The sequence below is a fragment of the Odocoileus virginianus genome, chromosome 4, assembly GCF_023699985.2.
Source record: "Odocoileus virginianus isolate 20LAN1187 ecotype Illinois chromosome 4, Ovbor_1.2, whole genome shotgun sequence".
Lineage (NCBI taxonomy): Eukaryota > Metazoa > Chordata > Mammalia > Artiodactyla > Cervidae > Odocoileus > Odocoileus virginianus.
In genome coordinates, this window is record NC_069677.1 from 52,689,144 (window position 1) to 52,702,415 (window position 13,272).

General features: G+C 37.7%; 1 protein-coding gene across 1 annotated transcript in view; it reads left to right on the plus strand.

The window, feature by feature from the left end:
* Nucleotides 1–13,272, plus strand: part of DHX36 (DEAH-box helicase 36) — a 43,364-nt gene that overhangs the window by 13,379 nt on the left and 16,713 nt on the right. Inside the window, exons 9-15 of the mRNA XM_020879456.2 lie at nt 849–930; nt 4,875–5,015; nt 5,484–5,586; nt 5,964–6,051; nt 8,662–8,717; nt 10,725–10,789; nt 11,507–11,650. Coding sequence (XP_020735115.2) covers nt 849–930; nt 4,875–5,015; nt 5,484–5,586; nt 5,964–6,051; nt 8,662–8,717; nt 10,725–10,789; nt 11,507–11,650 — 679 coding nt within the window. The remainder of the gene's footprint in view (nt 1–848; nt 931–4,874; nt 5,016–5,483; nt 5,587–5,963; nt 6,052–8,661; nt 8,718–10,724; nt 10,790–11,506; nt 11,651–13,272) is intronic.

The following is a 13,272-nucleotide window of genomic DNA, read 5'->3' on the forward strand; positions in this document are numbered from 1 at the left end:
AATAAAAGAGAACCTAAATTTGGGTAGCTACAGAGTACATTCTTTTAAAATTATGCCTCACTGTCTCTACTGCTTAAATTGTTTGGGGAAGGAGGAGAAATGGGAGGATGTTCAAATGTAATAGCACTGTATTTAGTGTGTGTAATCAGCCCAGTTGACCCTCAGAGCTTTCCTTTTTGTCTCTGTCTCAGTCCTTTTGATGAGAAATCCAGAGCTCACACTGTGTAAACATACGCAGGTCAGAGGCATAAGTGTCCTCAGAGCTGTGGTGCCGCTTCAGTTACTTCCCTCTGTGCTGGGACTTCGGCCTTTGTTTACAGGCAGTATGGTTTATTTTGTTTGGTACAGAACATGAATAACATTTAAGTAACAGTACTGAGAGACTTCTTTTTTAACTAGTGATTCTAAAATAGTAAGCAGTAGTTTAATAGTTCGTTAGTTCTTGCTGTAACTGCTCCTTTCTTTCCCTAATTCTGGATGCCACAGAGGTCATGTTCCTTATGTAGATTTCACTAAAACTTAGGTTCTCATGGCACCATCTTGGCTGATGATGAAGAGAAATAGACTTAATAGGTCCTGAATCCAACTTACAGTATGCTTTTTTTTTGGTATTCTGGGTTACTTTGTAGAACTGTGAGGTGTGTATACAGTTTGGTAATAGTAAATTGCTACTGAATGAAGACTAAACTGTTGTTTTTATTAAGTGAGATATGGAAAAATAAGGTATTGCTATAAAAGTTTCAGGACCCTTTTCTGAAGTTAAAACTAATGTAGTCATTTTCCTATTTACAGTTGATTTTTTTTCTTTAACATTTGAATACAGATTTATGTTTTATCTACCATAATAGGTAACTGTCCAATGATACATATACCTGGCTTTACTTTTCCGGTTGTGGAGTATCTTTTGGAAGATATAATTGAAAAAATAAGGTAAGTAATAGAAAGTAAAAGATTAAAAGTACTAATATACTTTAGTATATTAGTATCACCATTTTGTCAAACTTTAGTCTAAGAAGCTCATCCTTAACTTTCTTTCTAAAACATTGTTTTTCTTTAAATCAGGGATTCCCAAACTTGGTTGCACATTGAAATCACCTGGAGTCTTTGAAAATCCACATTGACACTCACACCATGTTATATTGCAGAGCCTGGGCTGGAGCCACACATCAGTATTGTCTAAAGACTCCTGGGCAGAAAAGTTTGGGAACCTCTGTCTTTAATGTTGAACTTCTCTTCTGATTCTCCTGCCTGGTATTCATTCTCCTTTGCTGGCCTCCGTTTCCTACCTTTTAAATATGATATTCCCCTAGAGTTCTCACCTTAGATGTTTCTCAGCCTTTTATGATTTCACTCTGCAATCCTATTTCCATGACCATAGTTCCTAATTTTCAGAACTATTTTCCTATAGCTTTCAGAACTGAATTCTTCCTAAATTCTAAACTCATCTAAATCTATAATCAGCAGCATTCCAGTATCACAGATTTCTTGAACTTTAGGATTTTTCAAACAAAAATCATCATCTTATATTTGATTCCCACTGTGCTTCCACCAAAAAAATTAAAATAATCTATGTTGCTTACTATGCTTTATAATGGTTGCTCCTGTTGTCCTCCACCTGGTTGTTTAAACTCTAAATCAAAGTAGTTGGTGTTTCAAGCAGTTATGTTCTAGGATACATTAACTGCTTTACATGCTTAGTAACCAAAGTACTGTAAGTTGTTCTGTATCCCGTCCCACTTTCCCCCATGAAAACCCTGAGAGCTTTCTCCTTGAACATACCTTCTCTTTTCTGTTTCTTCTACTTAAGGTCCTTATTATCTCTCCTATGTTAGTGTAAGAGTTTCTCTGTGGGCACTGTGGTCTTCACTCTCACAGATGCTGGCCATCTGTTTTCCCCAAAACTCTGCTCATGTGAGCTTTCTTCCCTAGGGTATACCCCTTGAGATTTCTCTTTGAAGACTAGTTGAAGACTCTTTGCTGGTTTGTCTTGGCCTAGAGTGGAGCACCTCAGCTGGTATGCCCAAGTTACAGTCCTGTTCACACTGGCCTTTAGCTGCTAGCAGGTTTCTCGAGGAGCCATCAAAATTACCTTAGTATCACTTTATGAGAGAGGGCTGAAGGCACCGACCCACAGAATCAGGGTCCAGCTTCTTAGCCTGTCACCCCAAGGCTCTCACAGTCTGGCCCTGTCTGTCCAGTGGCATATATTCCTCATGCCGCTTCTCTTAGGCACTGTCTCTTCTATGCCAGCTTGTGCCCTTTCTTTCATGACTTTATGCTTTGTTACATGCTGTTTCCTCCTTTCAGTTACATTTGCCACCTTCTCCCCTTTTCATCTGTAAAGTACCGTGTAAGAACAAATCCCTGCCCATTCAGCCTTCTCTGATACCTCTCACAGTGAGTTACCTTCTCAGCAAGACTGCCAGAGCACTTCTATCATATCTCTTGTACTACTTACCTTATTGCCATGTGATGTATCTTTTTATATATGTCTCTTGCACTAGATTTCAAATTTTCAAAGTGGAAGATTTTGTCCTATGCATCTTTGTAACTAGTACATAGCACAGTACCTGGCCTATAGTAAACATCTGAAAACTAAATGGACAGATGTGGAAACATTTATGCTGAGATTTTTCAAGACTCCACAGCTTACTTGTTAAAGGAGAAAACCAGAAAGTGATAGTGGGAAGGTGAGAACAAAGATCCTACTGCATACTCTACATGGAGAAAAGTCAGCTGAATTTTGAATGGACATTTGTATAACATATTTTTGAAATTTTATGGCTTGCACTGTGCACTAAGATCTGAAAAAAAACAAGGGAATGACTCATTACACAGCTTCGGAGCTTGTGTCTAGATAGGGACACGTACAGGCTGTTACTCTCAAGGAGTATACTCTGGTCATACTCACATGACCAGAGTTTTGGGGAAAATAGATGGCAGCGTTTGTGAGAGTGAAGACCACAGTGCCCACAGAGAAACTCTTACACTAACATGGGAGAGATAATAAGGACCTTAAGTAGAAGAAATAAAAACAAGACGATATGTTCAAGGAGAAAGCCCTCAGGGTTTTCATGGGGGAAAGTGGGACGGGACACAGAATGGCTTACGGTACTTTGGTTACTGTTCTGGGTAAGTGAAGAGTGTGTAAGGCAGGGATAGCCTGGACAGCTCGGGAGAGCAGTGAGGTCGGCAGGGCAAGGAGGGAAGTGTGTGTCAGGGAGGAACGAGTTAAGGTGAAAGGGTATGTTGGTCTTCCATGCTCTGGTTATATCATCAGTGCTCGTAAGTTTTTATGCTCTCCCTCCTCAGTTCCACTTTCAACCGTGTGTCCCCGTTTCTTACCATAGCACATTCGCCAGTTGTTTTGTAAGGTAATAACAGGCAACAGCCTGACAGTAGAAACAAAGATTCAGGGATCAGTATCTAACATGACATGAAGATGAATTGCTTTCTTAAGGTCTCCAGAAGGCAGGGAATGTGCACGGAATTGTAGTTAAGGGGTGTCTCTTGAAGCAACAGATGGTATCTGTGCACTGGTTCTGTAGCCAGCGCAAGAGGAGCGGTGAAGGAGGGTGGTCATTGGACAGAAGTTTTCAGCAGAGGCCCCAGCTATTCCTTTTCCAGAGGAAGAGCTGCTCTGCAGAGGAGTAGGAGAGAAAATAGGTGAGATACTGTGCTGGGCTGTGATTGGGTCCTTGGGGGGGGGCTGAAGGTTACCTCCGGTCCTGTGATTGCTGGGAAGGGGGCCAGCTGTGGCTCCATCCTGCTGACTAGACTAATCTCTGTCTCAGGTTGCCCTGCCTCACGCTGGCGCCTCTATATGTATCGAAGACTTAGGGGAGTCCTGGGTCACAGGTACTGAATAGGGAAGGGGATTGATGAACTCTGGGGTGTCTACTATGTGTCAGGCACTGTGCTTTATCCCTTTATCCCTTCTTTTCATTCTCATGTCAGTACTTAAAAGAGTATTAATCTCTCAAATAAGAAAACTCAAAGCCAGAGGCTTATACCTTGTCCAAGGTCACATAGCTAGTCAGTGGCAGAGCACGGACGTCAGTCCCATCTGTCTGACTCACAAAGCCCATGCTTCACACCCCCCATTCTGTCTAGATGCTCTCATCTATGTGAGCTCCGAGGGGCTTTGCGGTGAAAGTACAGGTTTATTTTTCTTTGTCTCTCTGCACTCCCATGCCTCTCACACCTCACTTACGGTAGGTGACATGCACTGCAGCATGGTGAAGTCAACGCGTAGCACTGGACTGACTTGTAAGCCCTCTGAATGCTGATTCTGGCTCTGCCATTGTCTGTCTGAGACCGAGCAGAACTAAGTAGTTCTTGAGCATGAGTCTACGGATCTACAGACCATGTTATAACTACACTGTCTGAATCTCCTGGGGCACTAAATAAAATTGCTGGATGAGCAGACCCCAGCCAAACCTGCTGTATTCACATCACAAGGTATAGGATTGAGGAATCTGTTTCATAAACTCCCCAGGGAATTATTTGTGCCCATGTTTAGAAACCTCCTATATTCAAACTCTGAGTCTTCTAGGCAATTGTTAACTATTATTGTGGACCTATATTAATGTTGACTTTTGATATAAAAGTAAATTCAAACTTACAGATGGTAGTTACTCTACCACTTAAATTTTTATTGCTAAAGATTATTTAGAGCTTTTACATACTTTGATAAAGAATGATTTTAATCTAAAATGTGTGTTCATATTTGTAAATAAATTTAACTAGCATTTACTAGAAAGTATCGTGAAGATGTTCTTTAAAATTTCTTTTTAGAATCCTAAAAAGTCAGAGATATTAGTGAAAACCAATTTTAAATAAAGTGAAGCTATTTAAGAGTATTTTTATTTTAGATATGTTCCAGAACAAAAAGAACACAGATCCCAGTTTAAGAAAGGTTTCCTGCAAGGGCATGTGAATAGACAAGAAAAAGAAGAAAAAGAAGCAATCTATAAAGAACGCTGGCCAGGTTATCTAAGGGAATTGAGACAAAGGTAAGTTTGTTTTTGTTTGAAAGTGAGAACATAGTAGCTGAATGACTAAAACAAGATGCAGGTTTGTCTTGACTTTGGATGTATTTAAGGGTAGCCATGTTGTTTAGTCTCGCAGTGGAGTCCAGCTGTTGTTATTTAGTCACTAAATGTAGCCTGCTAGGCCTCTCTGTCCCTGGGGTTTCCCAGGCGAGAATACTGGAGTGTCATCTACATTGGCAGGCGGGTTCTTTACTGCTGAGCCACCAGAGAAGCCCTGAGGATAACATTTGGAGTCTCATATTCTAGCTGGATACTTCACTGATTTGACTTGTAAGCACTGTCATAATCTCAAAATTTATTTTTTTTTAATATTTCTTTTTATTTATTATGTTTTCCCATTTGCAGATTGAGTTAATTTTAAAATTTTATGGTTAAGTTAAACGTCAGGAAACTGCCAAGTATTTCATGACTTCATATTTGACTTGATAGGTATTCTGCAAGCACTGTAGATGTTGTAGAAATGATGGATGATGAAAAAGTTGATCTGAATTTGATTGCTGCCCTTATTCGATACATTGTTTTGGAAGAAGAGGTTAGTTTTGTTTAATTTTCAAAAGTGAAACATTTCAATTTCATGTCAAGGACTTGAAAAAATATTTTTTCTTAAATGCTTTAAAAAAAAATAATCTTTGGAAGAAATGGCTTTTGATACCAAGAACAAGAATTTCAAAAAACCAAATGATTTAGCAGTTTGACCTGTTTGAAGAAAAGACTCAAGAAACAAAATGTCTGGATTATAAATCCTATTTTTTAAAAGGGAACTTTACACTTTTTCTTTAGTTATAATAAGTAGCTAAAAGTCATCCTGAGCTAATATAATTTTAATGAAGACTTAATTGTGCACAGAATTATACTCTTATTGTATTTTATTATGTGATCCTTTGTAACAGTTATTTCCCCTCTGCATAGGATGGTGCAATATTGGTCTTTCTACCAGGCTGGGACAACATCAGCACGTTACATGATCTCTTGATGTCACAAGTGATGTTTAAATCAGGTATTTTAGAAATGTATTTTATTGCCATTCTAAGAATGGTACTTGAGTTGTGTGTAGCCTGGTTATTTTCTTTCATTTGAGCTTATTAGTCCAAGTTGAGTTTATTCAAAAGTTGGATTTTTTTTTTCCCCCCTCTGAAGTTCTGGGTCAGAGATGAAGATGGTAGATACATAGTGAAGTTCCTTATTTATAGTTTTATGGTGAGACTGTTCTCCTCTCTGCCTAAATTTGCCCAATAAAATTGAGTCTTTGGCATCTGAGGTTTTTGTTTCTTCACTCACTTCTGCATTTAGTTGGGCAGAAAAGAAGTTTGAATTTTCCTCTTAAGCCAGTATTTCTCAGCTCTAACTGTACAACAGAGTCACTCATGGCACTTCTTTTAAAATGCAGACCCAGATCGCATCCTCACACCAAATATTAGAATGTGACCTGCCAAATGTTAGAATGTGACCTGAATATCTGAAGTTTAAAAAAAAAAAAATTCTCAGATGATCTGATTGTTTAATAGGATGTTTTGAAACATACAACCTCTTACGTTTTAGAGAAGTGCATTGGAACATTTTTCTACTGTGAAATTAAGTTATAGCTTTTTCCTGAGTCACTGTTAACTTTAGTAAAAATCAAAGCAAATTCCATTTAAATGTATTTTAAATAGTTCTGAATATGCTTCCTAGCCTTACTCTGTTGAAGTGCTTTGATACATTTTATTTTTTTAAAACACTGAAAAATATTTTGATCTAATTTTATTGGCTAAAATACTTTTTAAATCCCATCATGGTAATGCCTTCAAATCGTTCACTATAATTAAAATTATTTTCTGTTCTCTCACTGCAAAAATATTTTTGTCTGATTACCATGACTTCTCTATAATGAAATACTACTTTATGTTTTCCTCATCATTGGTAACTTCTGTAGAGAAAAAGTATAGGTTGTGATTAAACTATACAACCATATATATTTTTTTAAAACAGAAATACTTCTCTGGCTGAACCTTCCAGCTTTGGCCTTTCCTTCCCCCATCATAAACTCTCTTATATGATCTACTTTTAGTTTTAAAAATGTGAGTGTGTATGTATTTTCCAAGAAAATGTAGAGATCATTTTGGAGGAAGTAGGGAAAGGGTGTGATATTAAAGATTATTATAATTGACTTCATTAGCTTTCTGATTTAATTATACTCAGGGATGGAAGGATTATAGTTCCATCACCAGCTTCAGTTCAGTTCAGTCATGTCTGACTCTTTGCAGCCCCATGGACTGCAGCATGCCAGGCTTCCCTGTCTAAACACCTGGAGCTTGCTCAAACTCATGTCCATCAAGTAGGTGATGCCATCCAACCATGTCATCCTCTGCCGTCCCCTTCTCCTCCTGCCTTCAGTCTTTCTCAGCATCAGGGTCTTTTCCAGTGAGTCAGTTCTTCGCATCAGGTGGCCAAAGTATAACCACCAGCTTAATTTTTTTTTAAAGAAAATCTTTCAAAAATTAAACATTCCTAATCTTTATCATCATCTGATAACCCAGTCCATAATCAGATTTTCCCATTTTTTTCCCCCAAAGTATCTTTCACAACTAGCTTGCTCAGACTGTAGATAGTCAGACTGATAAATCGTTTAGTTTTAGAACGTCACTCCCATCTTCCCTTCTTTCCCCATAGTGGAAAAAACTAGGTTCTACTTTCTGGAGATGTCTAAACCTTTATAGTATCATTTCATTTGGTCATCTTTTAATCCTGTTTTCCTGTCAACTGGAAGTTATATCTGAAGGCTTGATTCAGTTTAATTAACTTGATTGAGTTAAGTTAGAGTGTATGTATTTCATACTGTGTCACAGAGATAAGTAGTCGAAGGCATTCTTTGTCAAGCACTATTTGATAGCTTTTTACAGTTTAGAAGGGTCATAGAGGCTGTGGGAAGCACTATATCTCCTGAATAACAGCAGTTCTTTTTTTGGAAAATACAACTACCTAGGGTCTTCTGGACATTCTTGTTAGAGATTTAAGTTAGGTTGCACTTTGGTAGCTCTATCTGGCTGAAATTTACCCTTGCTTCTGTAACACTCTCTCCTTCCCATTACAGTACTATATCAAACTGTTGACTGATAATCATGAATGGGCTTGAGCAACTTCATTTTGAAACTTAAAACTTCCTATATTCCTCAAAAATTATTTTTTAATGTGGGCGACTTTTGGAATATATTACATTTTACCAGTGCTATTTCATTATTTTTAAGTGGACGTGGGAATTTAATAAGTAATTTGCTTTTAAATTTTCTTTGATTAAAGTAGGATTACCTAAAGTCTACAAACGTATTCACCCATATTAAATAAAATCCTTTGATCTTTAGTTGTGAGAATGGAGTTAATGTTTTGTTTTGTATTTTTTTTTATATAATTTGAAAAGGTTGCTACCCACTTTTCAGCATTGTATAAGAATTTAGAATTTGCAGAAAATATATTAACAAGAATATAAAATGTATATACTTGGTCTGGTTGTACATAGGATATAAATTAAGAATTAATGTGACTCAGCATCTGAACTTACTGTTCCATGTAATTTTTATGGAATTTTCTGCAGCTGTTTATCTTAAAGTTTAATTTTCTTCTTAATTTTCAGACAAGTTTATTATTATACCTTTACATTCTCTGATGCCTACAGTTAACCAGACACAGGTATGTTGTTAAATTTCTCTCTCAAACCGAGGCAGGCTTTAAGGACTGCTTACTGTATGTTTTGTTTTCTTTTATTTTTGAAGGCACATTTTAAAATAGTAATCCATACAAAAAATAACTTCTTTGAGAACCTTTGCAAATGAGTCTTCAGGGAATGACTGTACAAAAATTTAGATAAGAGAGGGTAATCCACGAATCACATTAGTTTCATCAGCATTAGGGAAACATTTAAAGGTTGCTTTTATCAATAGCTTTTTGGGTTTCCTGAATAAAATAAAAAGATATGTGAAAACCAATAAAAATAATTCAATCTAGGAGTGAATAATCTATGACATAGACAGTTTGATACTGAGATTTTGATTTAACAGGATTAGTACATTTGTAGGCATGAGGTTTCAGTGATGTATTATTGATCATGGTTTTGGATGTTTTGACTTTGTCAGATTCAGGGATCTCTCTAGTTAGAATGAACAGTGCATTCCCAAAGGAAAGGTAATTTCCTACTGTGTTTACAGGCCCTGGTAGAATGAGATGGATCCATTTTTCCACTCTCTCTGTAAGAAATAATATAGAGAATTTTAATTGAGAGCGTTTTACTGTCTCTGCTGGTGTGACAGTTCTGAGTAAGGCTCAGCTAGCTGGAGTGGGTACAGTGTGCATGTCTGGGGAAGAGAGGGTACAGTGTGCATGTCTGGGGAAGAGAAGAGGAAAGACGGAGCTCTTGATCCCAAAGACTGAACAGAGGAGTATCTGGTGTGGAAGTACTTCCATCGCTCATGCCCTAACTGTAAAATATTGAGGTTAAAATTTACTAGAGGGTATGTGACTAGACTGGCAAACATCATTTTCTTTATTACCAGTTTTATAAATGAGACAAGTTTATGCTGGTTTCTTTTTTTTTTTTTTTTTTGCTTTTTAGCCAAGTGGCGTTTACCATCCTGGCGAAGGATTTATTATGTGAAGGGGATTTTTTTAAGTCCATTTCAGTCTCAGTAGCTGGTATACGGAGAAGGCAATGGCACCCCACTCCAGTACTCTTGTCTGGAAAATCCCATGGATGGAGGAGCCTGGTGGGCTGCAGTCCATGGGGGTCGCTAAAAGTCGGACACGACTGAGCGACTTCACTTTCACTTTTTACTTTCATGCACTGGAGAAGGAAATGGCGGCCCACTCCAGTGTTCGTGCCTGGAGAATCCCAGGGACGGGGGAGCCTGGTGGGCTGCCGTCTGTGGGGTCGCACAGAGCCGGACACGACTGAAGCGACTCAGCAGCAGCAGCAGCTGGTGTACAGTGGTGCAGCTGGCTGGCGTTCATTCTGGTGACTGGGCACGTGCCTTGTTGGTTGCTGTCATCTGTATGTCTGCGTGCTCAGTTAATCAGTTGTGACTAACTCTTTGCAACCCCGTGGACTGTAGTCTGCCAGGTTCCTCTGTCCATGGAATTTTCCAGACAAGAACACTGGAGTGGGTTGTCATTTTCTACTCCAGGGGAATCCTCCCAACCCAGGGATCAAACCCTGCATCTCTTGTGTATCCCCCATCAGCAGGTAGATTCTTTACCACTGAGCCACCTGGGAAGCCCTGTTTTTGTCTGTATAGTTTTTAAGTAATTCATAATTCTTTACACTTCTGTCCCTCTCCCTTAAAAAGTTTGACAGCACAGTAAAATGTTTGCATTCTGCAGCATTTGTTAAAAATTATGTTAAGTTACCATATTTAAATATCAAATTAATAATTTTGTATACCACTTAAATATCTGTAAATTAAAATAATCTTTAAATTATAACCTTTCATTTGATATCTATGGGAGATTTGGTTTACCAAAAGGGAATTTTGTGATAATGAAGATGATGTATAAGATATAAATATATCTATGAATATTAGATGCATATGTCAGTGAATGAAAAAAATTGCTAAAAGTGAACAGTACTTGAAGTAATTACTTTAATTGCAAGAATGGATGTATCAGAAATTCACTCTTGGGATTTTGATGTATGTATTCTTGCAGGTGTTTAAGAGAACTCCTCCTGGTGTTCGGAAAATAGTTATCGCTACCAACATTGCAGAGACCAGGTAAAATTTCTTTTTTAATTACCAACTACTAATGATTGCATTTGTTTTCAGCGCCATAATAGTTAACATACCTTAATCTTTTTTCTACAAAATACTTTGTGATTTCTTTAAACCTATTTTAATTTAGTTTCAGTGAACATGGGTTTTTGGTTTTTTTTTTTAAACCTGTACTAATGTTTTAGCCTCCTCAGAAGTAGGCTTTTAAGTGATTGTTTTAAAGCTTCCCTAAAGAAGCATGGGGACTGAGGTCAGTACTTCTGGTTGGGAGTAGAATTTATAGAACTGATTGATTGATTGGTAATCAGTTTTATATATATATATATACTCTTTAAAATTATTCCATTGGAGATACTAATATACAAGTACAGTCATTGCAACAGATTGTTCTGCAGAAGCTGGTGTTAAATCATGGAGGGCTCACAGAGCTAGTTACAGAAGTCCTCAGTCTAGCTGTGAAGTTGAACTGAGGGCAGATAAGAGTTGTGCACATGATCTGTAAAAAGGGCCCTGTGTGCTGCTACTGAAGCTGCTGATATCGCCTGTGATGTGGTGTCTGATCCCCATTTGTAAATGTGGAAGAGTGGTGAAAATCCTGAACTACTGAAATCAAGTTGATTCAATAAAAAGTGTTTTAAGATCCCTATCTGTAGATCTGGTATAGGCTAATATGCTTTAGATGTGTTTTTAACAATTTTTACGTATTTGTTTTCCAAACAGCATCACCATTGATGATGTAGTGTATGTAATAGATGGAGGAAAAATAAAGGAGACGCATTTTGACACTCAAAACAACATCAGCACAATGTCTGCTGAGTGGGTCAGCAGAGCGAACGCCAAGCAGAGGAGAGGCCGAGCTGGGAGGTAAGGTCGTACCTTTGAAGCCTTGACAAAAACACCAAAAATTTTGTGTGCCAAATTTATATAAGGAAGTTCCCTTTTATCTTTTTAAAAACTTACTGCAGCATGTTTTTAGATGGGGGAGTCATTTTAATCATAGTTGTTTTGGAAAAAGTATCTGTCAAGTTTTTTATTTTATGATTTTTCTACCTCTGATTCCTCAGTCTGGTTAATTAAAGTTAATGTTCTTTATCTTATTAGCTTTATTATCTGTGATTGTGTTTTCTTTTTTTAAAAAACATATTACTAATAATGATTGCTGTTAATAATACTTGAATGTCAGATCATCCTCTATAGACACCATACACATTAACTTGCTTAATCGTCCCCACAGTGCTGTGAAGTAGGTTATTATCTCTATTTTGAGGGTAAAGAAACTAAGGTATAGAGAAATAAAGTCATCGAAAGTCACCTCTCGAAAGTCACACATCGTTAGAAGTAGCAGAGCCAGGAATTTGAATTTAGGTAGTTTGGTTCCACAGCCTGGGCTCCTAATCACTATACTTCACAGCTGTACTGGTTTTTCACTATGAGTTAACCAAGAAAAGTACTTTTTCCCACTTATGTGATAGCATAAGAAATAAAAATACCTTCTTCTTTTTTGGTTGCCCGTGGTCTTTTTTGTGGTGAGCAAGAGCTGCTCTTCGCTGAAGTGCATGCGCTTCTCGTTGTGATGGTTTCTCTTGTTGGGGAGCACAAGCTTTAGACGCGCGGGGTTCAGGCTTTGTGGCGTGTGGGCTCTAGACTGCAATCTCAGTGGTTGTGCACAGGCGTAGTTCTTCTGCAGCTGTGGGATCTTCTTCCACCCAGGGATCGAACCTCTATCTTCTGCATTAGTAGGCAGATCATTATTCACAGTACCACCAGGGAAGTCCAAAACCTCTGTTTTAATGATCGGAGAAAAGATTTGCCTGTAACACAAATAATTGCACTTATTACTTGTTTTAATGCATACTCCAGAGTATTTTACACCATAACTCATACGAGTGATAGAATCATGTCTGGAGTTTGAAGAGTTTTTATTTTACCTCTTACATGTAGAATAAAAAGATTTCCCTCAATTTTCAGATTGTGGCTTAAGGAAAGAAGAGTTGAAAAAAAATTTGACAGACCATTTATCAGCCTTTTAATAAGTTTATACTATATATTTAAAGCTGTGACTCACTTGTTATAATGTTTGCAGATTATTCCAGTATAATTTACTTCAGGTGGTTTATTGGATTATGCAGTTGGTGCTCTTGACTCATACTCCTGACTTAGTCCAAGAAGTGCACCTTCTACTCTATTAAGAGGGGATAATTTGATTGGGAGCCTAGCAAGATTGGGGTTTCCCCATGCAGACCAGTCAGTAAATGTAAAGTATTGCATTTGATAGAATTCTTCAGCCCCACTAACCTGCTGAAAGTTAATTGTGGAATTGCAGTGTTTGCTGATGTTTTGTCTTCAATTGAAGTATAGCTGTTTACAGTGTTGTTTTAGTTCTGGTGTACCGCACAGTGGTTCAGCTTTTCCGTATATATATAGTATTTTAATTCAAATGGAAAATAGTCCCTGTGGGCTCTGTGATACAAATTTCCTTTAGCAAA